At 39.5% G+C, this 27,821-nt stretch overlaps 1 protein-coding gene across 5 annotated transcripts; it reads left to right on the plus strand.

Annotated features, from left to right (window-relative positions):
- Positions 1–1,307: 1,307 nt before the first annotated feature.
- Positions 1,308–25,677, plus strand: CCNH (cyclin H). Of its 5 annotated transcripts, none has more exons than XM_042451419.1 (9): positions 1,311–1,549; positions 3,387–3,509; positions 5,202–5,275; positions 5,651–5,861; positions 7,689–7,852; positions 8,792–8,862; positions 17,874–17,985; positions 19,677–19,734; positions 25,524–25,677. In XM_042451419.1, exons 1-9 carry the CDS (start codon positions 1,382–1,384, stop codon positions 25,554–25,556), a joined length of 1,014 nt encoding a protein of 337 aa, XP_042307353.1. In that variant the 5' UTR covers positions 1,311–1,381; the 3' UTR covers positions 25,557–25,677. The 5 variants fall into 5 exon arrangements, with proteins under 5 accessions (XP_042307356.1, XP_042307357.1, XP_042307353.1 ...); XM_042451421.1 differs by having other exon boundaries at positions 1,311–1,477; XM_042451420.1 differs by having other exon boundaries at positions 1,313–1,508.
- The last annotated feature ends 2,144 nt before the right edge of the window (positions 25,678–27,821 follow it).

Raw genomic sequence — 27,821 nt, forward strand, 5'->3', positions numbered from 1 at the left:
GGTTTCAATGGCTGAGTGGGGATTTGAACCCTGATCTCTAGAGTCATAGTCATTCAAACCACTACACCATGTTGGCTCTCACCCTACTTAAATCAGAGTAAACATAACAGGATATCCAGAGAGCCAGCTGGTGTAGTGGTTTGAACGTTGCACTATGACTCTGGGTTCGAATCCTGGCTTGGCCATGCAAACCCACTGGGAGATTATGGAGAAGTCACACTCTTTCATCCTCAGGGGGTGGCAAGGGCAAATCTTGTCAAGGAAACCCAGTGATAAGGTTGACATAAGTCCAGGGTGACCTGACATCCTAACTGCAAAGGAGGCCAATCAGTTCCAAAACAAAAGCTAAAAAACACTGATATAAATGTAAATTCCTGCTCAAAATGGGAGGGTAATGTGATTTATTATATATATTGTATGTGGAATGCTACATAAAATATATATTTTAAATACTATTTTATGTAGGTTATGCTATTAATAATAATAATAATAAAATGTTTAATTGGTTTTTAAAAATGTTTATATCTTTTAATATTTTGTATTGTTTTTAAATTGTATTGCGTTACACTTGTTCGCCTCCTTGAGATATTGGGAGAACGGCAGGATATATAAATAAAGGTTAATAATAATATTAATAATTCCCTCACACTGAGAAGAGGCAACAAAGGGCTTCAAATAATAATAATAATGAGTCCCTATATTGGGAAATAAGGCTGGATATAAGAAAATAGAACAATGGCCCCATAATAATAATTGGGCTATAAACCCCATCATCATTATTATTTTATTATTATCTTCTGATATCCCGCCTTATCTCCCAATATAGGGACTCTATTGTTATTATTAAGGTGGGATATCAGAAAATAATAATAATAATAATAATAATGATTTATAGCCCGATTATTATCATTGGGCACAATTATTATGATTGTTATTTGAAACCCTCCGTTGCCTCTCCTGTCAGAGGGTCTTATTATTATTATTTATAGAGCCACAAGAGCTGGAAGGCCGACAGCCCTGCCTTTAAACGGGATTATTCCCCCTTTAAGGGACAACGGGGCTTTGGGATCAATAGCACAGCGTCCTTGCCATTTGCACAGGAGCAAAATGGCGGCCTCTGTCTTAATCTCTTGCCCGGGCAGTGGTTCTCGATCTCGACCTTGGACCCGCTAGGCATTTTAGACTCCATCTCCCAGCATCCCTGATCATTTGAGCGAGCTGGCCGAGGCTTCTGGGAGTTGAAGTCCAAAACGTTTAGGCGAGCCAAAAGGGGGCCTAAAGGGAAAGCGGCGGGGAGCGGTGCATGCCGGGAAACCAGTTCGCGCGGGGCATGACGGGATACTGAGGCGGTTGGCGGAGGAGGCCTCGCGCGTTGCCCTCGATGTCGGAATATGTTCCACAGCAGCACTCAGAGGCGGCACTGGACCTTCCGCGGCGAGGAGGAGCTCAGCCGGCGCCGGGCCGAGGCCAACCGCAGGTTCCGCGGCAAAGCGGTGGCCGGAGGGAAGGTGGGGGTTGGAAGGCGGCGTTGGAGCCCCCCTCTCCTCTGGTGAAATAAGACCCCAGAGCCTCCTCTTTCCCTCCTGTTCCTGCCTCTGGGAATCATTCTCTGGCCACTGAGAGCTTTCACCCGAAAGAGGAGGCAGAAGAGTAGCGATATCTGTTTAGTATAAAATATGTATATATTATATTATATTATATTATATTACAATATTATATATATTTATATATATATTATGTATATTATACATATGTTATATTACATTATATATGTCTAATATAGTGGGGCCACAACAACCTACAATTCCCAAAATTTATGGTCCAAGACACACAGCAGAAATAACCCACTTTGAGATCGCTTTAACTGCCCTGACTCAATGCTAGGGAATCCTGGGAATTGTAGTTTTGCGAGGCATTTAAGCTTCTCAGTCAGAGAGCTCTGGTGCCACAATAAACTACAGTTCCTGAAACCTATGGTCCAAAACACCCTGCAGAAATGATCCAGTTTGGTACCAGTTTAACTGTCCTGGCTCAGTGCTAGGGAATCCTGGGAAATATAGTTTACTGTGGCAGAGAAGGCTAGATGTCTCACAAACACTACAGTTCCCAGAATTCCCTAGCATTGAGTCAGGTCTCAAACTGGATTGTTTCCGCAGTGTGTTTGGAGGTAAATTCACCCAGAGCTCTGGGTGCGAGTCTTGCTTCCAGAAATAGAAGCTTAGAAAGATCCATCTTCCTATCCCACTGTTTGGAATGAGGAGAAGATGTGTATGCATTTCTCAAAGGGGAAAGCAAACTTGGTGTCCCTTAATAATGTGCTGTGGAGACTGCATCCGCACTGCAGAAATAACCCAGTTTGACCCTGCTTTAACTTCCAGGCTTCTGTTCCATGGAATTCTGGGAAGGGCAGCTTGTCCTGGCACCAGAGTGGGCTCAGCAGCTTGGTATTTTATATGTTAATGTATAAAAGTATGTCAAATAGATTGTAGTCAGCAGGGTCATACATATGAAAGAATACAAATATTGCAGTTTGACTCCTCTTTAACTGCCAGGGCTCTGTGCTATGGAATTCTGGGAATGGTAGTTTGTTCTGGGACCATTCCCGTAATTGCATAGCATGGAATCATGGCACTTAAAGTGGGGTCAAACTGGATTATTCTTACAGTGTGAATGCAGCCTTAGTCAGACTCAGAAGGTTGAAATATAGGGCATGTCCTGGAAAAGGAGGACATCTGGTCACCCTGAATTGCAGGAGAATGAATGATTTCTGGTGGCTGGCAGTTTAATAGTGGCAACCTCAAAACGAACCCCCTGCTTCACCCTTGGATCTGGACTTTCATACTGAAATGAAGAAAATGGATGTTGGTATAACAAGCTCCAAAGCACACTGCAGAAAGAGTCCAGTTTGAGATGGTTTTTAACAGCCCTGCCTCAGTGCTAAGGAATCCTGGGACTTGTAGTTTATTGTGGCACCAGAGTTCTCTGTTTGAGAAGGGTAAATTCTTCCCAAAACGACAGTTTCCAGAATTCCCTAGCATTGAGCCAGGGCAGTTACAGTGGTCTCAAACTGGATTATTTCTGCAATGTGTTTTGGACCTAAGAGTACATTTAGCATGAAACAAATTCCAAGGCTCAGAATTTACTTGAGTATGTGTCCTTTGCACTCGGACCCGGCTCTTGGATTCTGGGGTTATGATAATAAAAAAGTAGCTCCCACAACTTTGTAGTCTGCCTTTTTTAATAATAAAATATTAGATCCCACAAACATGTAGTGCAGTTTGCCTGTCAGTTTTGTATGGAACTGGGTTTTTAAGTGATTCCACTTAACCATTTTAATCCGTGCTAGAATCTGCGACTCTGACCAGATGCTTCTTGCCTTTCACAAGGTTCAACAGACTGACTTGTTTCTTCTTGAGGCACATGAGGAGTTGGCAGTTTGCAAATATTATGAAAAAAGATTATTGGATTTCTGCTCTGTATTCAAGCCAGCAATGCCCAGATCTGTGGTGGTGAGTTCTTTTTATTGCATCCGCTTGCATTATCTGAGACTAGAGGAAGCAGCATCTGAGACGTTAACAACTCTTGATTAAAAAATCCTCTTTTTGTGCTTGACAAGATTTATTTTTACCCTAACCTTTCTAAGATTATTCCACTTGTTGTAGTTGTCCCCTCCAGATGTAAACATATTATTTTGTTGAGCATACATAGAGCGAGCAAATTTCACAGCTGTTCTTTGACTTCAGGCACTTAGAATTAAGGCACAAGGGTTTCTGTCACAGGGCAAATGGCTGGTTGACGTCCAACATTTTTGTCCTCTAAAATACCTCCATCACCAACCTTCTGTACATCGAAATGTCGGTGTGTGTGTGTGTGTGTGTGTGCACGCAAGAGAGAGCGCATAGGGCAATTCTGCTCATGTGACTGAGTTCTGAGCACAAGAATTTGACAGCTTTAAAGGGTCTAAATACCATAAAGGAACCATATCCTTTTGATCTTGGAAATTAAGCAGGATCAGCACAGGTTAATACTTGGATGGGAGACCACCAGTAAATACTAAGTTCTGTAGGCTATATTTCAGAGGATGGAATTGGCAAAACCTCCTCCGAGTATTCCTTGCTTAAGAAAAAGCTATGAAATTCATGGGGTTGCCATAAGAGGCAGCAGCTTGAACACACATACATACATGTATCCAGTGAGAATAGCTGAGTGGAGGAAGAATTCCTTGCACACCCATCCAGATCTGGCTGCTTTTTAGAGATGCCAAATGGTAGACAAGCACCAAAGGCAGAAAGCATAAGCAGCTCCCCCAAGCCAACAGTCTCAAGAATGGGTAATTCATGCTCTTCTTTGCCTTACAGAAGTTTATATTGTTCAGGCCCCAATAGTAGCAAGACAGTAGGTGTCAGAATTGCAAGGTGTGAATTAGCTTCTCTACTACTGATTTCTGATGTCCTTCCAGAGTTTGTGCAGCAATTTTCAGAGTGCTGTTGAAAAAAATCTCTTCAGTTAGCAGCAATTTATTTGAGCCTCTTGTTTGCAGGATTATGAGAAAACGTACTGTTAAAATTCATGGGGTCACCATAAGTCAACAGGCAATTTGAAGGCACAAACACATGCATACCCGCACAATGGTTTTTTTGCCCTAGAATCAGAGCGTTGGAAATGATAATGGGATCAGAGAAGCGAACTGATTTGTCTTCCAGTTGACCTTTCCCAAAGAAGACTACATCTCAGCTTTATCAGACATAAGCAAGTAGACTACTAAAGCTGGAGAAGGACAATTGTGAAAAAACCTAACATTTCAAGAGAGTATATGAGCATTTTTTCTAGTGAGTTGTGCTCCTTTTAAGTCAGAAAAGGGTTGCAATACTGACACAGATGTTGGCTAAGAGGGAAATTTTAGTGACTGTTTCCCTTCAGATAGATGAACTGGTGAGGATAGTTAGCAGTGACCCAGGTGTTTCATTCCTCTAGGAAGGACTTGTCCTTTCTCCTGTTCTCTTGCAGTGACTTCCCCTCTGGCTCTGTTGAACGCTCATGGCTTCTGAATAAACATGTACTGTATAGGATTGATCTGTACATTACTATTCCATTTAATTGCTGGACATATCCTGCATTTCCTTTATACATTCTGTAGGATAGTACAGGTGCTATTCTCTGCTATCATGTGAATGAATTCTCTGACTATATTTTCATTTCAGGGATCAGCCTGCATGTACTTCAAACGTTTTTACCTCAACAACTCAGTGATGGAGTATCACCCTCGTATAATTATGTGAGTAAATGATACACTTTGTGTATTCGTTTAAATTTTTGTGAGTAGACTGTCAGTTTTAAGTGCTAATGATATGGAAAAATTCATGGCTTCAAATAAGAGGGAAACATTCCTCAGTTTCCATTTAAGATGGAGGTTGGAGCATCATGTGGTTCTCCATATATTGTTGAGAGTGCAAATATTAGCAGTCCTAGCCATCAAAACCAATTCTGAGAAATGCTGTTAGCTGCAGTCTAGCAATATCTGGAGAGCAGCACACTTCCCATTCCTAGGCTAGGATTTTTAGGTTAGATTGCTTTAAATGCTTCATATGTTCACTATATAATTTGTAATTATCTTCCTTGTAATGAGATGTGTTTGCTGTTTGTTTTTAAGGTTAACATGTGCATTCTTGGCCTGTAAAGTAGATGAATTCAATGTGTCTAGTGCACAGTTTGTTAGTAACCTTCGTGAAAGCCCAGTGGGACAGGAAAAGGCTCTTGAACAGATCTTAGAATATGAATTGCTACTTATTCAGCAACTCAACTTCCATCTTATAGTGCACAACCCTTACAGACCATTTGAAGGATTCTTGATTGATTTGAAGGTAACAGATTTTGATTGCTGAAGAAATGCATCTTAAATTGCAAGAGCTGTTGTACAGTATTGAAACATGAATGATAGAAAGAACATTGGGTATGCATTGCTTACAATAGTAGAGACAGAATGTCCCTGACAACTAGTTGTTGGGAAACATCAGTGAGAGCATTATAGTACTGTAATTCTGCACATGGATTTTTCATTGGGGCAAGTAGTTGGCTGCTTTGGGAAAAGAGTTCTACGTTTGATAGGGTCTAGATTTGATCCAACTCTACTTATGATATCTTCTTATCAGCTGGACTATTAAGATATAATGTTCAGTTCAATTTTCTGGACCCCCCCTTTCCATTAGATACAATGAATGGTGTGTGCTGCTGCGTCGCCATGCCCAAGCCCCATTATAATGGTGGCACTTAGTCTGGACCCTCCCTTCCCAAAATCCCAGCTACATCCCTGATTCATTGAGGTCATATTTAGCATATAAAATTTACCTGGGTTTTGGGTACTTTTCAAAATTTGTTTCTTAACTTGACTCAATAGTGGATATTGCTGTTTTAACCTGTTTTATATGATGTTTTTAATTTGTTGCTTTAACTTTTAAATTGTACACCATAAGCTGGCTTTATATTTTATATTCTTGATTTTACTTGGTTTTGTACAGCGCCGTGTAGATTTACGGCGCTTTATAAATAAAGATAATAATAATAATAATAGTAATAATAATCTTAAGTTAGTTTTCAATATATACAGTTTTCAATATGCAGCAGATAGCACACATACCTTTAAGTAACAAAATGTATGATGAATTAACATGTTACTGCTTAAAACAGAATTGGCTTTACTTCTTTCTTGGGGGCGGGGGGACAGGAGCCTTGCTTAGCTATTTTGATCAGCATGTGCAAGTTGTCATTCATGCAGACAAGCTTGTTAAATGCAGATTTGTTTTTAACAACATTTTTCTTGAACCAGCCAAGAACAAGAATGGAGCAAGAGTTATTGGTGGTAATGAGAAGAAATTTTGTATCTCTCAGCTTTAATACCTTTGTAGCACTGAAGCTCTCTGTGATGTTTTAAGCCAGAGTGAACAACTGTAGAGGGAGTGGGGGACATCTTTTGCTCTAGCACCCGCCTAGTGGGCCATTTTGGAATGCCCAACACAGTTGGAAGTGTCATTTTTGGCAAATGTTCAGCCAATTTTTTTTGGGGGGGGGGGGGGGGGGTTAAAATTTTTTAAATATGTGGGGGGGCAAAACTGCTGCATTTGGTGTTTGAAGCCAAAATAATCATCCACAGTTTAATTTGGAGAGCAGCACAGGGTGTCTGTGGCTTTAAGGCCCCAAACTAGGACCCCAAGGGCCACATGTGGCCCACAGTGTGTATGTGGCCTACAATGTATTAAGCTCTGTCTGTGGCAAAGGTCTGACAGAAACATTGGCTGTACCTGAAGTATTGCCAAAAGGTTTCTCGTTTGTTTTTGCCATAACCCACTTCTATGTATGAGGGCTGCACTACTTCATAAGAATATAGAAGGTTGTACAGTATGTAGTTTGACCCTGAGTTCATGAAATGTTTGTCAATTGTGCTGGCTCATTAAATCCTTGGTGCTTTACATTCTTTGTGATATTCTTGTGGGTTGGAGTGGACTTGGTGGGCAAATCTTTTTTTTTTAAAGACTCCTTTTTATCCTTTTTCCTGAAAACAAGAGGGTTAATTAACATTTTGGCCTGCTTTTTAAAAAAAACAATAACAATATCCATTTGAAATTTGCCCTGAATATGAGAATGGTGAAGTGCTGTGCTGCTGAGGGAGTAACATTTGAATGCTTATTTTCTAGACCCGTTACCCACTGCTTGAGAATCCTGAGACATTGAGGAAGACGGCTGATGACTTTCTTAACCGGGTAGCTTTGACAGATGCTTGTCTCCTATATACACCTTCTCAGATAGCTCTCATTGCCATCTTGTCCAGTGCATCTAGGGCAGGAATTAATATGGAAAGGTACATAATATTTTAACATTTAAGATGCAACTATAAAAGGTACTAGCCCTCTTTATACAGTTCTGTAAGAATGTATCTATTGTGTTAGTAAGAGTTTGTTTGTATTTTAATATTTTTCAAAAATAATCAATGTAGATTCCACATGAATGGACAGCCTGATCAGCTGTTTGTGGCAGAGGATAATATGATCAATGGCTACTCCCCATGATGGCTGTATACCTCCATTATCAAAGAACTTGTGCATCTGAGTACTAGCTGCTGGATAGCCTGAATGGGAGGGTGCTATTTACTCTTGTGAACTGCTTGTGGACTTTCCAATAAGATCTGATTGGCTTTATGAGAATAGAACATTGATCTGTCTCTGTTTTGATCTAGAACAATACAGCTCCTACTGTGTTCAGTTAACCATATGTGGGACTACTACTTGGAAAAGAATTGCATTTCAGTGTTGGGCAATGCAAATTGTAGGATTTTTGGAAAGTACTGAGCCTTCTGTTTTTTTCTGACATATTTCAGATGTGGCTTGTAAAATTATTATTGCATCTTTAATATTTGTTTATTTTACACTACTAGAACACGTGAATGCTTCTAGGCTACTATTTCATGTCAAGATTGCCATTGTTTTGTTCTGGAAAAGTTATATTTTATTGCTTGAGGGTTTAGTTCTTTGGAAATGGAAGTTTTTGTTGTAGAGTTCAAACCATCTTTAGTTTAATTGTAACGTTTTATACTGATTTTTGTCTTGATTTGTTACTTGTTACAGTGTGTGTGTTAAATATTATTCAGAAATTCTCTTCTTTCACCTAACATGAAACACTAGGTAAATGTAATTCTCTTTACAGGATGTCTGTTAATTTAAATGTTCTTCATAGCTGTTGTTTGCTTCTCTGTGCATCCAGATGGTAGTGTTGGGATCTAATTTTCACAATCTTTTGACAGCTACTTGTCAGAAAGCCTAATGTTGAAAGAGAACAAAGCTTCCCTCAACCAATTGCTGGATGGAATGAAATGTAAGTAAAGAGGAGGCAATATGTACAGATTTATGCTACATATTTCTGAAGGAAAGGGCTTTGCACAAGACTTGATAGCCATTTGAAAGATAGTAGAGGCATTTCTTTGTTTCTAGATGATCACTGGAACATATGTTGAAACCAACTTGTTCCCAGCTGATGATAAAAGGATTCTTACTGGGTGTCACTTGTTTCTCTTATACGCCTGTATCAGGGCATAAAATGACAAGAGAAGAAAGACATCTAAGTGCAATTATGTTCCCTCAGTAGTAAAGTGACTTTAAGCCTGATAAATATAAATTTTTATACCAAGACATTTTATTGTCTAACCATGTTTCTAGTTAAATGGAAACTATAGAAATAATTGGGAGGAAGTAACAGTTTATCTCTTTCAACCAGACTCCATCCTCTAGATAATTCTGTTCAGTGACAGTTATAAGGAGAATGTATCTGCAGAATTATAGAGCAGGGGTGGGGAATACAGAATCTTCCAGATGTTTTTGGATTGCATCTTGTTATAGCCATAGTCCAAAAGAACAAGAGCACCTGAAGTCCAAAGTTATTTAATCAGACAAACAGATAGAAAACATTACTGAAAAAGCTAATGAGCTAGTGTTACATATTTAAAATAATTATTACTATAAATATCAGCAATAACAAAATTTAAAATCGGAAGTGTGCTGCAATGACTTTCTCCCTACCCAAAGAATGTTAAGAAGTAATGGGTCATTTTTACTATATACTGAGGATGAGCAAAGTATGGTGTTTAGATACTACTGGACTGAACTTAAAAGCATTCTGCACTGACTATGTTGGGTAGGGGCTGATGCTCTAGCCCAACAACTTCTAGAGGACTGTACTCTTCCAATCATTACTCTACCCAAAAAAACTATCAAAATGTGTATGAGATCCAACCCAGTGTCAGTGCATTTCTTTATTTATGGGATTTGTATCCCTCTTTTCTCCCAAAATGGGATTCAGGGTGGCATATAATAATTTAAAAAGATAAAAGTAAAACATTAATTATAGATGTTTTTAAAAAATGAAATAATACTGATTTTTAAAATGTAAGTTAAATATTAAATAGTTAAAACCATTTAAAAAGTAAAAACCATTAAAACAGCACACCACATTACAGCACACTTACATTGTTTCTTCAGTTTTTCACTAAAGAATTTGTAGACCACTAATTAATTATCTGCTGAAAGAACATACAAAGTTTCTTTTAAAAACCTCAACTTGGCAGAAAGGTGGAATAAAAATTAAATAAATAAATAAAAAGACATAATACATCTACTGAATGTTTTAATTTTTCATTTCATTTCATTTTGTTTTAATACCTACCACTAGTGTGCTGACTTTTCATAAGGAGAAGTTATTTAGAAAGGGGGAAGACACTCCTGCTTTCTCTAGTTTCCTAGATATTTTCATCCGTTCAGTTATTACATTTTCTCAGTCTGCTGCTGCTTCAGCCACACTTTTTTCTAACACAAAAGATTTTCTTCACTGTGATTCCAGCCAGTCTGAAATAACAGAAGTTTAAGGTTGAGGTGATATGATAGCCCTGCTTAAATATTTAGAGTGATGTCATACTGAAGATGGAGCAAATTTGTTTTCAACTGCTCCAGGGAATAGGACCCGGAGTAATGTGTTCAAATTACAAGAAAAGAGATTCCACCTTCTAGGTTGATGTCTGAGCTGCGAGGAGCGTTTCGAGTGAGCTCCGGAGCTTTGGAGAATGCTCGCATCCCAGATGTTCCAAGCTGCTCCACGCCACCACACCCAGAAGGCTAGCCGCTTTGAAGAGCAGTAAAGCAGAGTGGGAGAAGGGGAAAGGAAAGAAAAGAAAAGAAAACAGCCAAATCAACTAAGGGCTTTAAATATCCCCTTGGAACGGGATTCAAAGGGATTCCACAGAGGCAGTGGCTTCAGAACCAGGCACCAAGGGGAGAAAAAGAGAAAAGAAGAAGGAAATGGGAGAAACAAAGCTGAGGGAGAATCAGGCAGCAGGGAAGCAGCCACTTTTTAGCTTTGCTGAGTGGCGCAAACGGTGGCGTGAACTGTTTGAAAAATTGCATAACAAAACAAAACGGACTTAAGGAATATTTGGTTGTGATTTTCCACTTCGAAGGGGCAGAACACTATCAAACAACCAACCCTTTACTTACTAAAAAGAAAAGAAAGAAGGGGAAAAAGAACTCTACATTGGCTTGAATATAGGCGCACAACTGCGGGAGCGCGTCTGGCATTCATCCCATTATTTCCCCCTCCGTTCATCCCTTGCACATAAGCGAGGGAAGCAGGTTCGAAACCCACAAGAATGGAGGGAGGACTGTATAGATTATAAGTTACTTGCATTTGTTTTGTCAAATAGGTTAAAAAAAAGTGCTGAAAAATCTAATTGAGGAAGAGCAATGTGGCTTTTTGCCTCAAAGATATTTAAATGAAAATACAGTGGTACCCCGGGTTACGAAAATAATTCGTTCCGCCGCCGCGTTCGTAACCCGAAAGCTTTCGCAAGCCGAAAAAGCCATAGGCGCTAATGGGGAAAAGCCGCGATTTCGTGCGAAATAGCGCCGAAAAGCACCAAAAAATTTTTCGTAACCCGAAATAACCTTCGTAACCCGGAACAGTTTTTTCCTATTGATTTTTTTCGTAACCCGGAAATTTCGTAAGGCGGTGCTTTCGTATCCCGGGGTACCAGACATATTATTGATTTAGTAGAACATTTCAATTTTCATAATAATAAAAAAAATTCCATTGCTCTTTCTAGACATAGAAAAAGCATTTGATAATATCAGTTCGTCTTTGATGATGGAAGTGTTAAAATAATAAGAATAGGATATAGATTTCTAGAATGTATAAAAGCAATATATCAATCACAAACAACTTGTGTAATTATCAATGGTGAGAAAACCAAGCCTATACTAATAAAAAAAGGTATGAGACAAGGATGCCCACTTTCTCCATTGTTGTTTATCATTATTTTGGAAACAATAATCAATATAAAAGATGATAAGGAGATAAAAGGAGTAAAGTGCATAGGAATCCAATTTAAAGTCAGGGCTTTTGTGGATGATATTGCAATATCACTAGAGGATCCAATTAAAAGTATTCAGTAACTAAGAAATCAGCTAAATCAATTTAAAGAAATATCCAGATTAAAAATAAAGAAAGAAAAAACAAATATTATAACTGAAAATATGAACAAAAAAGAAAAATAGTAAAGGATAAATTAGGATTTAATTTAAGCAACACAGTAAAATATCTAGGAATAACAATAACAAATTTGGATTTATTAAACAACTATCAAAAAAACAAACAAACCCTGGAATGAAATAAAGAAAGATCCGCAAAGCTTGAAAGAGCTAAATTTATCTCCATTAGGTAGAATAGCCCTGATAAAAATGAACATCCAAAATTGCTATTCCTATTTCAGGCAATACCCACAATTAAAAATAACAACATACTTAAAGAATGACAAAAAGGAATTATGCAGTATATCGGTGAGTAAGAAAGCAAGAATCAAAGCAAAAATATGAGAAGATGCAAAAGAGAGGGGAGGGTTTGCATTACCCAGCTTAAGACTCTATTTCTAAGCAAGTTGCTTAGTCTGGATAAGTAACTGAATAAAACTCAAAAATAAAAATCTACTTAAACTTGAAGGCACCCAAGTTAGGCTTGAGTGTCATACTTTGCTTTTTTATAATTAAGGAAAAAGCCAATAGAGATTTCCATAACCACTATCTGAGAACTAGTTTAATAAAAGTCTGGAAAAAACATAGAGAAAGAATCTGTCCAAAAATGCCACTGTGGGTATCATCTCATGAGGCACTATATATTATAGATCCATGGAAAAATGATGATTTGCTTAAGTACAAAGACTTACTAGAATATAAAAATAATGAGTTTATTTTGAAATCTTATGAACAACTCAAAGAAGGAAAAAAATGTAGCTGGTTTTTATACAGACAACTATTAGAAAGAACTAAATTAGATATAAAACAAAAAGGATTTACTATTGGGAAAAATTAATCAAAAAATTAACGAAGTTTTAAAGATTGAATTGGAATGTAAGCCAGAAATTATGTTATTAAACCACGTAGATAATGAAATTGAAAAAAAAGAAGGGAAAGTTATCTTTTATATGCTCACAGCTGCAAAGATTACTTTATGCACAATGTTGGAAATTAAAATATGTCCCTAAGTGGAAGAGTGGACCCTCAAATTATTGGCCATGAAATGGACGTATTATCGACAGTATTAAATGACAAGATGAGGCCAGAAAAAGAAGTATGGGGGAAAGTGACAAAATATATGACAAAAATATTTAGAAAAGATATTAGAAAAATAAATAATTACAGAGTAAAGAGAAACAGAAAGAGCAAATATGGTGTTACTGAATTTTTATACAGGTATAAGGTTTAAAAATTACAAGGGAAACCATAAAAGAGTAAGAGAAAATAAGCATCTGGAAATGGAAGAAGATACTACAATGAAAAGTAGAGTGGACAGAAACTAAAGATTAAGTAGATAGACTATTTTAAAAAATATGGAATTTTAAAGCACCAAAGGTGGACAACCAAAGGAAGTAACGAATGTTTAGTCAGAAGAAAGAAGAACGAAAGAAAGAATGTGTGTAAGAATGATGAAATGGGAGGGAGGAGTAAGTGATATTGATTCATTTTATTAATGTATGATTTTATGTAAATGTCCAAATAACTGAAATAAATAAAGTATATTAAAAAAAGAAAGAAAGAAAAGAGATTCCATCTCAACATTAGGAAGACCTGCCTGACAGTAAGAGCTTGTTTGACAGTAGAATGCACTCCCTCGGAAAATAGTGGAATCTCCTTTGGAGGTTTTTAAACTGGCTGGATGGCCATCTATCAGGGGTGCTTTGATTGTGTATTCCTGCATGGCAGAGGTTTGGACTGGATGGCCCTTGATGGTCTCTTCCAGCTCTATAATAGTGCATAGTACCCATAATAACATCATGGTACCATGAAATGTTTAAACAATGGCCATATGGATTTAGTTGTGGGGGCATACCAAATGATCCTGTTGTCTTCTCTCTGAATTGAGATTGGGGTGGGAGAAGCTCATAATCAACTAAACCCGCTGTACCTGCTGTCTTGTTGTATTGACAATTCTATTGTTTGCAAGGCAAGAGAGCAGTATTGGAGTAAGACATCTGCCCCACTTCAACAGTAATCACATACAAAATTGCAGATGGGGCAGAGTATCCCAGATGTGTATTTCCTTTGATATTCTACTCCAGTGGCGTAACTATGGGAAACAACTGGCTTTTTAACGTTTTCCTACTTGCCATGATGTAAGCACTTTTTCTCAACTGTGCTAAAAATGTCCAAAGGGGAATGGGAAGAGGAAATTTGTGATAACCATTCCTTCCTTCTACCATTTCAGTTCAGCATTATCTGAAATGTGCTTAAAATGACCTGCCACCATTCAGTAGGAAAACAATAGGCAGTTGTAACATTCTTTGGGATATTCTTCAAAATACTCTGTTATATGGGCAGGAGAATGCAATGTAAGTTTTCACCAAGAGCAATAAGTTTTGCTTTCTGAGGCATAACAGGCTGCTTAAATAAGACCACACTTTTGCAATGAATCTCAGCGTTGAGTGGTTTTCAGGTGATCTCCAGCCATCTTCTTCATCAGTGCAATGCAAGGTTATGTGAAAGTGGTTTCCTACTCACTTCCTACTTTTGCTGAAAAGGATTAAAGACAGTCCCATATGTTGCACTGTCCCCCCCCCTCAAATTTTCTTGGATCAGAATCTAAGATATAACAAATACTAGAATTTTTTTTTATCAGAAAAATGTTGTAACTGCTACAAGTGGTTTGGTATTTGTTTTTTGTTTTGTTTTTTCCATTTAGGAATGTTATTGCAAAAAAGTACAAAAATCTCTTTGTGTGTTGTGCAGAATATAATGTTTTTTGCACAAGATACAAAGATTTACATTTCTAGGCCAGACTATGACATACTTGATATAATCATACATCTCCTGTGTCATTTTCTGGCCTTATGGATTTAGTTCTGCTAGCATAATTCAAGAAGAAACTGGGCAAATCCAGTGAAATCTACAGAAGAAATCGGAGAAATATCTCAAGATGTTCAAAAGATGGCAGTTTCTTCTGTTGCTGGTAGCATAATTGCCCATCTTATTTTTTCAACTAGAAGTTGAAAACAGTTCTTGTGAGAGGAAGGCTTAGAAGCAAGATCTATCAAGTATGATTTGGTCTCTGTTTTTAGGAAAATAGTTAACATGTTTTTATTCTGGTGGGCATTTTGGGTCAATGCCAAGCATTTTAAAACTTCAGTCAATAAAACAGTTCTGTTAACTTCAGGCTGTTAAATGATTTTGCTGTTTTGCATTTTAGTCTCTTCTGTTGTGATTTTATTATGTTTCTAAAATGCTGCTAACCACCTCAAAGATTTAGTTGAGACTTAGGATGGATTAATTCTTTGAATAATGTTTTAGAGAATGTTAGAGCACAAGTCTTAAAAAGAGGTTACCTTCGATCTTTGATTTAATTTGCCAGATAACAATTTTGCCCTTGAATTATATTGTTAGCACAGTAGCCAAAGCTAAAATCTAACAGCTAAATCTGAAATGAACAACTTTGCTAAAAATTGGTGATGTCACCCCCACTTTAAGTTAGTACAGATGTTAATACTCATTTTTGTCATTGTTCCCTTGTCAGTGTTGCTAGTGGTTTCACTTCAGTTGGGTCTTTCCATTCACAGAAGGCTCTTTATCCAGTAGAGGCTTCCATTCACAGAATGGAATCTCCCATATCTTGTACTTCCCATCATCTGTTCAGAGACATAAGGGATCCTCCAGAAGAATGTGAGGAGTAGAGCAGATGGAAATCAGGAGAAAAGGGGAGATTTGCAGAAATCCCCTTTTCTATTCATGAAAGCCTTCAAGGAGCCTTCTGAGACTGGAAGGACAACATGGGATAGAATTCAGTGTCTTCTAGATGAGTGCTTCTCATACAATATGATGTGGGGCATTTGTACAGTCGGCCCTTGGTATCCGTAGGGGATCCACTCCAGATTCCCCCCCCCCCCCCAGCTGATATCAAAATTTGTGGATGCTCAAGTCCAATTGGTGACAGTCCTTTCACTGGCCCTCACACAGGGATGACTTCTTTCCTCTCTTACTTGCAGTGGGAGGCATGGGACTGCCATCACTGCAGCTGCTTCCTCCTCCTCCTCTTCCGCCTGCCTCCTCTCCCACCCTCCTCTCCCAGGCAGCTGGAGTCATGGTGCCACCACTGCCACTTTTTCCTTCTCTTCCTTCTGCCTCTTTCTTATCCTCCTCTTCCTCCCTCCCTCCTGGCTCTCACTTTTTCACATCCTCTTCCTTTGCTGCTGGTGCTCCCTCAAACCTGCAGATGGCAAGATGTGGATACCGAGGGTGGACTGTATTTTTATTTCTTCAGTGTACCAGGAACTGGTACCATATTTGTACCCACTGACAACAATTGTTTGTTTGTTTGTTTTTCCTTGGAAACCTCCCAGGAACCAACATGTGATGGCTTGTGAATTTCCTCTGGTTCAGGGGCTACCATTTTGAATTGCAAAGTTTTAGATTAAATGAAACCTGAATTTTTGTGAGACAATGGAAAGTTTTTAAATGAAGTAACTAAAACAAAGCTTGAATGCTCTCTAGAGCACCATAAGGAAGAAAAAGAGGATATTTGATCAACCTGCCTTCCCTCCTCCACCCTTAAAGGTATTAATAGCCTGAAACCTGAGGGCTTGGGCACACAAAAATGTCAAAACTGATGTACTCAGTTGTTCAGTAGAGTGGTGCTTTCTAGACTGTCCTTGATACTTCTTTTATGCTTTCATCAAAGACAACACAGCCTTCAGTTGATTTATATTCTGAAGGCTTGATATGCAAAATGTGCCTATGCTTCTGACAGTTTTCCTGGGACAGTATTGCTAACTCTGCATTATCCAAGAACCTCAAGGAAATCCAAAAACATAATGTGAACAACTAGTTCAGTATAGTTCTTTACTTCATACTTACACTGTGTCTTGACATTACTTAGAATAAATCCTCTGATGTAAGATGACAGCTAAGAGTCTTATGAATGTAATCTTGGCTTCTGTAAAGGGGTGAAGGATGTAATGGCAAATTTTAAGCCAAGACTTTGTCTGTGAAACTATTTGAAAGAAGTTAGAGCAGTACTAAGTTGATTAGTGCTTGTTCTGACAAGAGGGTTTGCTTTGAATTTGCTAGAAAACCTATTAAGTGTTTGCACAGTGCTGTGACTTTTTTGAGACCTTGGATATATAGACTGTGGTTGTGGTGGTTCTTCTTTTTCCTTTCCTTTTTTAAAGGTTGTTTTCAACATGTGGTTAAGGGCCTTCAGACACCTCCTAGAAGGAGGCTGTTTTTGCTCAATCAGCATTAGCCCTTTTCATAACTGCATTGGTGTGCATCACAAGTAAGGAATTCTGCTGAAAGGGAACAGGGTCAAGAGAGATACACTTGTCAGCTAGGAAAAATATGTACTGAGGGTTACAGCTGACACAATATATTCCCAAAGTCCTCTAGATGCTTTGGACTACAGTTCAGCATTCCTTATTGTTAGCCATGGCTTTGGGGAATTGAGGTCCAAAACATCTGGAGGGCACCAGGTTGGGGAAAACTGATATAGTTCAACTAAGGCAAGGGCACATACAACAATTAAAGTTCTTCAGTTTAGAGCATGTTTGGCCTGGCATACAGTCTATGTCCTGCTGCACAGTTGGCCAGATCTGTTTAATTGAAATGGGTTGATTGCTGAAAAACATAGTGTTATAACTAATTCGTAAGGCTTGAGTATGAGGATTGGGACCAGGAGATCCTCATAGCAGAATACTGGAATAGCAGCAGTACTCTTGGATCTGCCATAGTGGGTCTGATTATGAACTTAGGTCACAGGATTTTTAGTTATCAGTTTGGTCATGTTTTGTTGATTCTTTGTAGGCATGAAAAATCTGGTAAAAAAATATGAGCTACCACATCCAGAAGAAATTGCTGCTCTAAAACAGAAGCTAGAGAAATGTCATAGTCCAGAACTTGGCCTTAATACAAATATGTAAGTAGCAATGTAAAGTTACATGGTAACTTCCTCATTGTTAATGGGTGTGTGCTGGACTGTTATTTTACATTTGCATGCGCGCGCACACACACACACACACACACAAACATTGGTTGTATTTTGTTTTAACTTATATTGTAAGACCTTTTGTGTCCCATATTTTGGGTCTTTTTTGTGTATGCTTTTTATTGTTTGAACTATGCTGCCGTGGTGACATAGGATATAGTGCACCCGCGTCATACGTGGGCGTGCCTTATGCGGCTTTCATGCTGAAAGCCACGCTGGGGAAAGGGGCGGCATGCCCTGTAAGGGGTAATGGCGCTACCACACCACCACGTGCAGAAGCCCCATTCATTTAAATGGAGCTCAGGCATATGCGGAATTCCCCTTATGTGGGGGGTCCGGATCCCTTGCGTAAGGGAAGGGCCCACTGTATTACCTGGACCGACCTAAATCACTAGGGGCTTGGATAAGTCCCATGAGTGAATGTCTTGTTCCCTCATGCCATCCCAATAATGAGAGGTTGGTACTTACTATGAATGGTAATTCTGGGGTGGCAGGTGGAACAATCCCATCCCTTCCCCTGCAAAAAGGTAAGTTTTAATTTTGTTATTTAGATGGGTTATGTGCGTCAGCAGGTCAGCACTTCAAAATTAAACTGGTGAGGAAGGGATGGAGTGTCAACAGTCACAATAAAAGAACTCAGACTCCTGCCTCATCAGTTGGCACACAGAAAATAACCCATGAATAAGTAAATTGGTCCTCCTGCCATCCCTGAAAGACCATTTAAGATAAGTACTAACCTCTCATTTTCTAGCCTTTATACATTACTTGTCAACTGAAAAGTAATTATTCATCCATGTGATGAAACAAACTGCAGTCCACACAAACTTGTGCCAACTAAATACAGTAATCCTTTCAAGATGCTATAGGACTCTATTTAGTAACAGTTGTGCTGTTTAAATGACACATGCACCCTAAGAGGCTGGAAGCCATGTCAAAGCCACGCTCCAGTCCTAAGAACTGGAGCACAGCTTTGGTGCAGCTTCCGGCACATGTCATTTAAACAGCATACCTCCAAAGTGACCTGAAGCAGCTTTATTTTGGCCTGTCTGTTCGGGCTCAATATTTGCTGGAATCCTGTTTGACCTGTTTTTGTTATGTATCTTTGTGTATATTTAGCTGTGTAGCAGATGTGCTAAGAAATCTGTTTACTGAACTGAGAACATGTGTAATGGGACCACTGGTAAAGTGCCCGATGTGCATCGGTGCCCAGTGCTCATCGAGACTGATGCGATGTGTATCAGTCTCATTGTGCATCATCAGCCCATCATGCATCGGCCACCAATGCACATCAGTCACTTTGCTAGCCCTGCTACATAGTAAAGTAACAGCACTTCTACTGGATATTGACATTATACAATTGCACAATTCTCATTCCTGCAGAGATTAAGTCCACTTAGAAATACACAACTATCCAACAGATTCAGGCCAATGTTCATTATCAGTAGCTTTAAGGAGCTTTTATTGCAAATTTGAGATTGTAAATACATATTGAACACTGGTGAATCTCTGTTGGGTGGTTGGATTTGTTCTAGTTTCCTTAATATAACAAAAAGTAACTGATTAAATAAATTCAGTTCTTGAGGAGGAACATGCTTTATAACTTTGTATTTTGTGGCTGGTAGAAAGAAGAGAAAGGGTTATGAAGATGATGAATACATTGCAAAGAAACCTAAAATGGAGGTTAGTAGATTTCTGTACATTTAAAAAAAATTTTTTTTAATAACTTACCTAATTAAAGAAATCTTAATTGACAGATTGATTGACCACTATATTAAATCTGCATAAATTTGCATTTAGAATAGTTCTCAAGCAAACATCATATTCCTTGCTTTTAGATTGTGCTTGATGTGTCACAGCAGGCATTGTCTTGGAAGTTGCCTTTCTCCCTTTCTTTCTTGGGAGCAGAAATGGCAATTAATTGGAAGCATCTTCTTAGACAATCAGATTTTTCTTAAAATACGACTTAGAAGATTGGACGTCTTTGATTCACAAGCTGTTGGCATAGTTTTGTCACTAATCGTCAAACTTTCTGGCTAGACAGCAAATCAAGGTTTAGCAGTATGTATGGAAGTTACTGCTTGGGTTATTACAGATACTCAATTAATCTACGGCCAGAAGATCCTTTTCCACAGCTGCCCCAGCCCTTTGGAACACGCTGCCCATAGAGCTCCGCTCATCTACCACCCTGGCCCAATTTAGGAAGGGACTCAAAACCTTCCTATTTAACCAGGCATTCCCCGACTAAACATCCTATGGGCCTCCCTCCTCACTCGTGGCCGTGTGGTTGGGCTAAGGGGTTTTTATTGTTTTTATGTAATGATGTTGTTTTTAATCTGTTTTTATTGTATGTGCTGCACTAAGGTGCTTTTGTAAGCCGCCCTGATCTATTTGGAAGGGCGGGGTATAAATAAAATTTTATTATTATTATTATTATTATTTTTCTCTTGCATTTCCTCTCCAAAATTGGAAATGCACTGAACAGCTTAGAAATACAAAAAGCAGATAAACAACTAAAACATATTTATCACAGCAAAAGCAGCAACAGAGACACAAAAGAACCAAAGTAACAAGTGCTTTAAAAATAGTATTGGTCTATTTTTTGGTCTCCCAAATATACATATCACCTGTTCATGTGATCAGCAGCTGAAAGTGTTGGCAATATTAACTGGATTATTTCTCTCTATTTTTTTTAGCATAAGTCTTTCCATAGGTCTGTTCTGTTATAGAATCATAGAATAATAGAGTTGGAAGAGACCACAAGGGTCATCCAGTCCAATCCCCTGCCATGCAGGAACTCTTAATCACAGCATCCCCGACAGATGGCCACCCAGCCTCTGTTTAAAGACCTCCAAGGAATATTCAGTCTCAACAGTAGAAATATGACCTCGGTCTTCATAGTAATAGTGGCAAAAGGTATAAGCAGGTTTTTTTTAATTTTAAAATTAGAAGCTGATTTTTGATTTTTTAAAACTAAACATTAACATTTAAAATTGCTGTTTAAATCCTATTAATATAAAATTATACTTTTGCATTGGTTAAGGCTTCTGTCATTAGGGTTGCCATAATTTGCTACCACCAAACTGGGATAAAATGTAGACAAAATGTAGGACAAAATTTGCCCAAAAATGTAGGATGTTCAAGAAAAATGGAGGACACAACCAACTAAAAGCCAGAAACATTAATAATTTTTAAAAAACTTCATATAAATCATTATTTACAAAAAATATCAAGGAGATTTTGACACTAGACAGAAAGTCAACAGATATAATGAAAAATACATCTATACCAACCTGGGTATGGACAGGGGAAGCGTGTCCCTGTTAGTGCTTTTGGACATCTCAGCGGCTTTCGATACCATTGACCATGGTATCCTTCTGGAACGCCTGAGGGAGTTAGGTATTGGAGGCACTGCGCTCCAGTGGTTCTGTTCCTACCTCTCAGGTAGATTTCAGATGGTGCAGCTGGGGGACGTTTGCTCCGATAAGAAGGCGCTTACATCTGGTGTCCCTCGAGGAGCTATTCTGTCCCCCATGCTATTCAACATTTACATGAAACCGCTGTGAGAGATCATCCGGAGTCACAGGGCGCAGTGTTATCAGTACGCTGATGACACCCAAATATACTTCTCTGTGTCTCCAACTGATGCAGTGACTAGGGATGGCATCTCTCCTCTAAATGCCTGCTAGGAGTTGGTAATGGGCTGGATGAGGGAAAACAAACTCAGCCTGAATCCAGAGAAAACGGAAGTACTGGTGATAGGTTCATCGGTCCTGGGTAGTGGAATTTGTCCACCTGTCCTGAATGGGGTCACGCTCCCCCTGAAGGACTCAGTTCGCAGTCTGGGGGTGCTTCTGGACTCGTCGCTCCAATTGACATCTCAACTGGATGCGACGGGCAGAAGCGCTTGTTATCAGCTTCGGCTGATACGCCAGCTGCGACCCTACCTGGATCAAAGGGACCTTGAAACTGTAGTACACGCTCTGGTAACCTCTCGATTGGATTTCTGTAATGCGCTCTACATGGGGCAACCCTTGTACCAAACCCGGAAGCTGCAGATAATGCAAAACATGGCAGCGAGATTGGTCGCTGGTGGTTCCAGGTCAGACCACATAACACCTATTTTGAAAGATCTCCATTGACTGCCTATTTGCTTCCGGGCACAATACAAGGTGTTGGTTATTACGTATAAAGCCCTAAATGGCTTGGACCCAGGGTACTTGGAGGACCGCCTCTCCCCATATAATCCGCCCCGCACACTCAGGTCTGCAGGGAAAAACTTGCTGGAGGTCCCAACTGCGCATTATGTGAGGACCTCACAACGGGCCTTTTCAATCTCGGCCCCGAGAATACGGAATAATCTCCCTGATGAGCTCCGCTCCACCACATCTTTGGACTTGTTTAAGAAAAATCTCAAGACCTTCTTCTTTTCCCAAGCTTTCCCCCCATGAAATGTGACTTTGGTTTTCCCCCTCTATTTGGTAACGACTCTGGCTATGTTTTTCTGGATTCCCCTACTCAGCTACTCGAGTATTAGTTTTATATGCTGTTTTATATCTTGTTTTATCTGTTTTATTGATTATTGTAATTTTATCTGGATTTGTACGCCGCTTTGATCTGAATTAGAAAAGCGGGATAGAAATACACTTTATTATTATTATTATTATTATTAAACGCATCTGCCGCTGCTGGAAGAGGCTGCTGGAGGACTCCTTGGCACAGCGGCCTCTCTGCAGAGGGCCCAGCCAGCTGGCTAGGCCCCTCGTGGCTCCCTCGTGGGCGGCGGAGTTGCTGAAGGAGGCCTCACTGCAGCAAGACCTCTTTCTCTGGGGCCTAGCCGGCTGGCTATCCCCTCATCTCCGTCACAGGCAGCAGTCGCTGAAGGAGGTCTTGCTGGCCGGCTAGGCCCCTCGGCTTCGTTGTGTGCGGTGGAGTCGCTGAAGGAGGCCTTGCCGCAGCATGGCCTCCTCCTCTGGGGTGTAGCTGGCTGGCTAGGCCTCTTGGCTCTGTCACAGGCAGCGGAGTCGCTGAAGGAGGACTCGTCGCGGCAAGGCCTCCTTTGGGACCTAGCCGCCAGTCTGCTGTCACCCACAAGGGAGCTGCGGCAAGGCCTCCTCCTTTGGGGGGTAGCCGGCCGGCTAGGCCCCTCCTCACGGCTCCCTCGTGGGTGGTGGTGGACTGGTGGCGGCGGCCAAAACCCAGGAAATTTCAAAAACCGGGACGGAACCTTCAAGTGGGAAATGGCAACCCTGTCTGTCATCCGCACTGGGATGGTATCTACCAAGAGCTGTAACATGTTGAAAGACTTGGGCAAAGCAAAATACAAGCTCTTGCATCTCTGGTCAAAAATGCTGTTACTATATCCACACCCAACCTCTGAGAGGGAAGATTATTTCCTGAATTAAAAACGGGTATCTGCCATATCCCAAATGGTAGGTAACATTGCTCCAAGCAGTTCTCCATGTCTCAAATCCAGATCTTTCCAAATCAGCCTCAAACTGATCTCCCTTTAAATGAGAAATAGATGTAGTAGAACTTGAAACCTTATATATACCTCATATAGCCTCTCCCCATGTACTTGTATACTGTCAGAATTGCATCACTTGATTAAAAGGTTAGGCAGCATTTATTTTTCCAGAAGGCTTTTTTTTCCCAGCCAAGTTTACCCTTTTTATGGTTGACAATTTTATTTCCAACCAGTTTCTGTTAAGCTGGTCAGCCTCTACCTTCCCAAAATTACACGGATTGGGGTTGTTGTTGTGTAAGGCAAACCTACCATGAGGTGGTGGGGGATTTGGGGGGGGGGGGGTTGGCAAAATCTGTTTAGAGGGATTTGTTTTTGGCTTCCTCAGAGGCTAAGAGAATGTGACCTATAAGATTGAGGAAGCAAAGATTTGAACCCTGGTCTCTAGAGTCATAGTCACCACACCAAACTGGCAATTACCAAATCCTTTCATACAGAGGCTGACTTTTGAGTGATGGTCTAAATTTTAGGCCCACTAAATCAAAGGGCCCATACAGACAGGCCAAAATAAAGCTCCTCTGGGCCACTTTGGAGATAACGCTATTTAAATGATGCATGCGTCTTAAGAGTCCGGAAGCCGCGCCAAAGCTCCAGTCTGGCTTTGGCACGGCTTCCAGACTCTTAGGACGCATGCATAATTTAAACAGCATACCTCCAAAATGGCCTGAAGCAGCTTTATTTTGGCCTGTCTGTATGGGGCCAAGGATAGTTTGCTTAGTCAACACTTTTATAATTTCCATTCAGTGACGAGTAAGTGTAGGATTTAGTTAAAATGATCAGCCATTTCTGCTGAGTTTCCCCAATTTTCTGATTGTAGTTCTTTTGTGTGTGACTATTACTATAGATTTCTCTCATTTGGGCCAGAATTTCAGCTCCTGAAGAAATCCCTTGTATTTCTAATGTCTTTCATGCTGGTGAACTTTTGGACATAATTTATTGGCTGGTGGTATGCTTTCTCACTGTCTTTACTAATATGGTTTTGAATACACCCCCCCCCCAACATCATAGAGAAAATTTAACTTGCTTTTTAACAATTTTCTCATTTTAGAGACATTTCTTTTGAAGTCAGCAAGGACCTCATCAGGCTTTTTAAAATGCTTTTTAACAAATGCAAATGATGTTTGCTGGTATTGTGGTCTTGGTTTGAACTGGTTTAACTTTTTCTCACACTAGTTCCTGGAAGTGCAATGTTGTTCCATGACCAGCTGTTCAATTTGTTCAGCATATCTAGAATTTTTATCTTTTTTTATTAAATGCTTTTACCTACTCAGTGTGAGTGCAGTTAATGAAGTTTCACTTTACTACTACTTTCTTCTTTACAGGAGTCTTTTTGTTCTCTGTTCCAAGTTTCCCCTGGCTGTTTGGGTCAGTGAAATAGTATTTCTTCAGTGCTAAATTATAGACCTGGAACTGTCACCTAGTCTGGACAAAATTCAGCTTGCTTAATACTGGTCCCAATGATTTTGTATTGAGTTTAATTATATTTTAAAGCTTTTTGTGATGTGAATATCTGTTTTAACATTTTTAAGCAGAATCCCAGATTGGGAAAAGGGCAGGATGCTATTTGCTGTGCTCCTTGATAAAAAACAATACTATATTTACTATGTCCAGCCCTATTTTTCCTACAGTCTGCATACTTCAGATGATATTTCTGTTTTTCCTGAAAGCTAGCTGCCTTATTTTGGATCAGGAGCTTTTGGTATTAATGTAGTCACAGCTAAACACTGTATCTCTTTGGGACATTTTCCACCTAGACTAGCAGTCATGTTTTAGTGTGTTTGCATAACCAGTTTCCATCATATCCCAAGTTCAGCAGTTGGAAACCTTTCAACTTTCACCCTTTAGGGATAATTCAAACTGAACTAAGTTCAGAATACCCAATTTGGTCCATGTTTGGTTTCTTCTGCAACAGAAGGTTACCTTAATTTTTCTTTCTTTCTCTTTTTAGGATGAATGGACAGATGATGACTTGATTGACTGAGTGTCCAGAGATGTAATCATGAATGTTTAGCAGGCTGTAGAGCTGGGGGAAAGTGGCACAGCTCTCTGCTTGCAGAGAAATAAAACACCATTAATGTAATAAATACTGTTTTACAAACTGACTGGAATACTTGAAATTATTTAAACAGCATTGCTGCAAGGGGCAACGTTACTGCTTAAGGACCAGATTCGCTCATTTCGGTTTTAATTGAGAATAACTTCACTTCTTAAAATTACTATGTTACATTTTTTAAGGGTGCTACACCAGAAAAGCTAGTAAAATATTTAGTGTTACATTATCTTCCTTCTACCTCTTGTCAGCGTCGTAGCAGTTAATGCTAAGACAGGCTCGGTTCCCTCACTGATAGCCAAGATCAGCTGTAACATCAGGGTGGGAAACGGATAAATTTCTTTCCCAAGAGACAGAAAGTAGAACATGGAAGTGACCACGGGTTCCCCACAGAACATCACCTCAGATTATTAAACCAAACAACACTGATTGCTTGATTTAAAAGGATTATTTAAAGGGGGGGGGGGATAAATGCCCCAGGACTGTTTGTTTATTGCACTAATAAAATGAATGGGCACAGTTAAAGAACTGAGTTCTAAATAATGAGGCTTTCCATTTTCTATCCATATATAGTGAAATCATCTGTCAACCCATGCACTGTGAAGTTTGCTGTGTATGTGCATGTGCAGAGGATTCCTGTGATGCCATGAGCTGCAGTATCCTACTTAGCTGTGTTCCCCTAGCCATACTGTAACAATACACTTAGAATGCCCTTTCCATCAAAAGATGGAACATAAAACATAATCCAAAATGGAGAACTACTGATCAACTGGGTGGGGCATTATTTTGCTTTTCATCCACATGGAATGGTTGTATTTTCTTCACCTAGTGCAAAATTCCATTTGATTTATCAGAAGTAGTATGGAGAACTACTGACCTGGCCATAGCTGTTTTTGCAAACTGGTGTGGAATTCTCGCCTTCTAAACAAGCCATGGGAATTTGGAAGTGGCACGTTAGAAAGAACTGAATATACTTGCTTAAGAGATTTGTGAGATAGTGGTAAGTGTTCTAATGTAGAAATAAGTGGATACACTCTTGAACAGTTTGAGGACAGCAGAGTCTTATTTCCTGCAGTTGCCATCCTTAATTGCTTGGGAGGAATGAAATTCTTCTGTTGCTTTCGTTAGGTCCACCTGCCACCAATCCTACAGTAGCCATCAATACTTGATTACTCCCTTTTGCTTTCTGTCCACTTGTGTCCTTTTGCTTTGAATACATGGGCAGCAAAAATGCAGATGTAGTAGATTAACAAAACATCAGCTTTCAAATGCATTTTCCCTCCTGGCTAAATACACACTGGGAAACACAGACCTAAAGTTCTGGTTTTGTAATGCTGTACCTTGGCTTTATTAGATATTCAGTCAAGACCAGCATAGCTTCCAGTGCTTGAGTAAATCAGTAATTCATCCCCATCCTCCCACCCTAAATAAGTACAGTATGCTGACATTAATATATTTGCTGTGGAAGTACTGTACTGTAAATTGTGGCCGACGAAGTGTGAATGCACTCTAGCTACAGTACTCGCAGTACTGTTGCTTTTTCTCTTGTTGCAAACTTTCATCTCTAATGGGTGTTGGTAAAGCATTTTATCCTTCAGTGGTGCAGCAGTTCACAACATACTGGTGAAAGTAGATTTATAAAGTTACAAAGATCAAAGCAGGAGCCCAAACTTAACAGGGTTTCCATTTAGAGGAGCTTTGTAACTACGTTCAGTTAAATATGATCACATTCAGTCAAATATGAACACAAAAGCCCTCTAGATCTTTGTGATCAGAGTACCAAAGTAACTCAGATGCTCAAAAACATGAGCTTAATGTATCACTTATGTACGTGTCATTTTAGCCCTATATACATTCAGGTGAACACTTGAGCAGGGCTTAATGGGATGGTTGAGTTCCTGTAGCAGGCTACATGTAGAATGTGCTAGAAGTAAAAAAATGAATTAAAGTAGCTGCTTGACCATATTTGCACCCCTTTTGTTATTTACTGCAAACCTAGGATTGTCTGTTAGGCTGCTTTTTGTATAAGAAAACCCCAGGGACTTGTGAAAAAGTTGACTTATGTGGGTCCTTTAGGATTGTATTCATGTATCTAACTGATTTAATCTTTACAGAAGATTGGTTTGTCTCCTAGGGAAGAAATAACCAGGCTAGTGTTCTCCAGTCCTACAAAATGTCTCCTTGTTACTGACCATA

Source organism: Sceloporus undulatus, chromosome 2 (genome assembly GCF_019175285.1).
Source record: "Sceloporus undulatus isolate JIND9_A2432 ecotype Alabama chromosome 2, SceUnd_v1.1, whole genome shotgun sequence".
Taxonomy (NCBI): domain Eukaryota; kingdom Metazoa; phylum Chordata; class Lepidosauria; order Squamata; family Phrynosomatidae; genus Sceloporus; species Sceloporus undulatus.

Bases quoted from the DNA above. Each gene is read 5' to 3' on its own strand.
- CCNH (XM_042451419.1), top strand. From the start codon at position 1,382: ATGTCGGAATATGTTCCACAGCAGCACTCAGAGGCGGCACTGGACCTT. The intron at 1,550-3,386 runs GTGAAATAAGAC...GCCTTTCACAAG, and splicing joins TGGAGCCCCCCTCTCCTCTG to GTTCAACAGACTGACTTGTT. The intron at 5,862-7,688 runs GTAACAGATTTT...CTTATTTTCTAG, and splicing joins GATTCTTGATTGATTTGAAG to ACCCGTTACCCACTGCTTGA.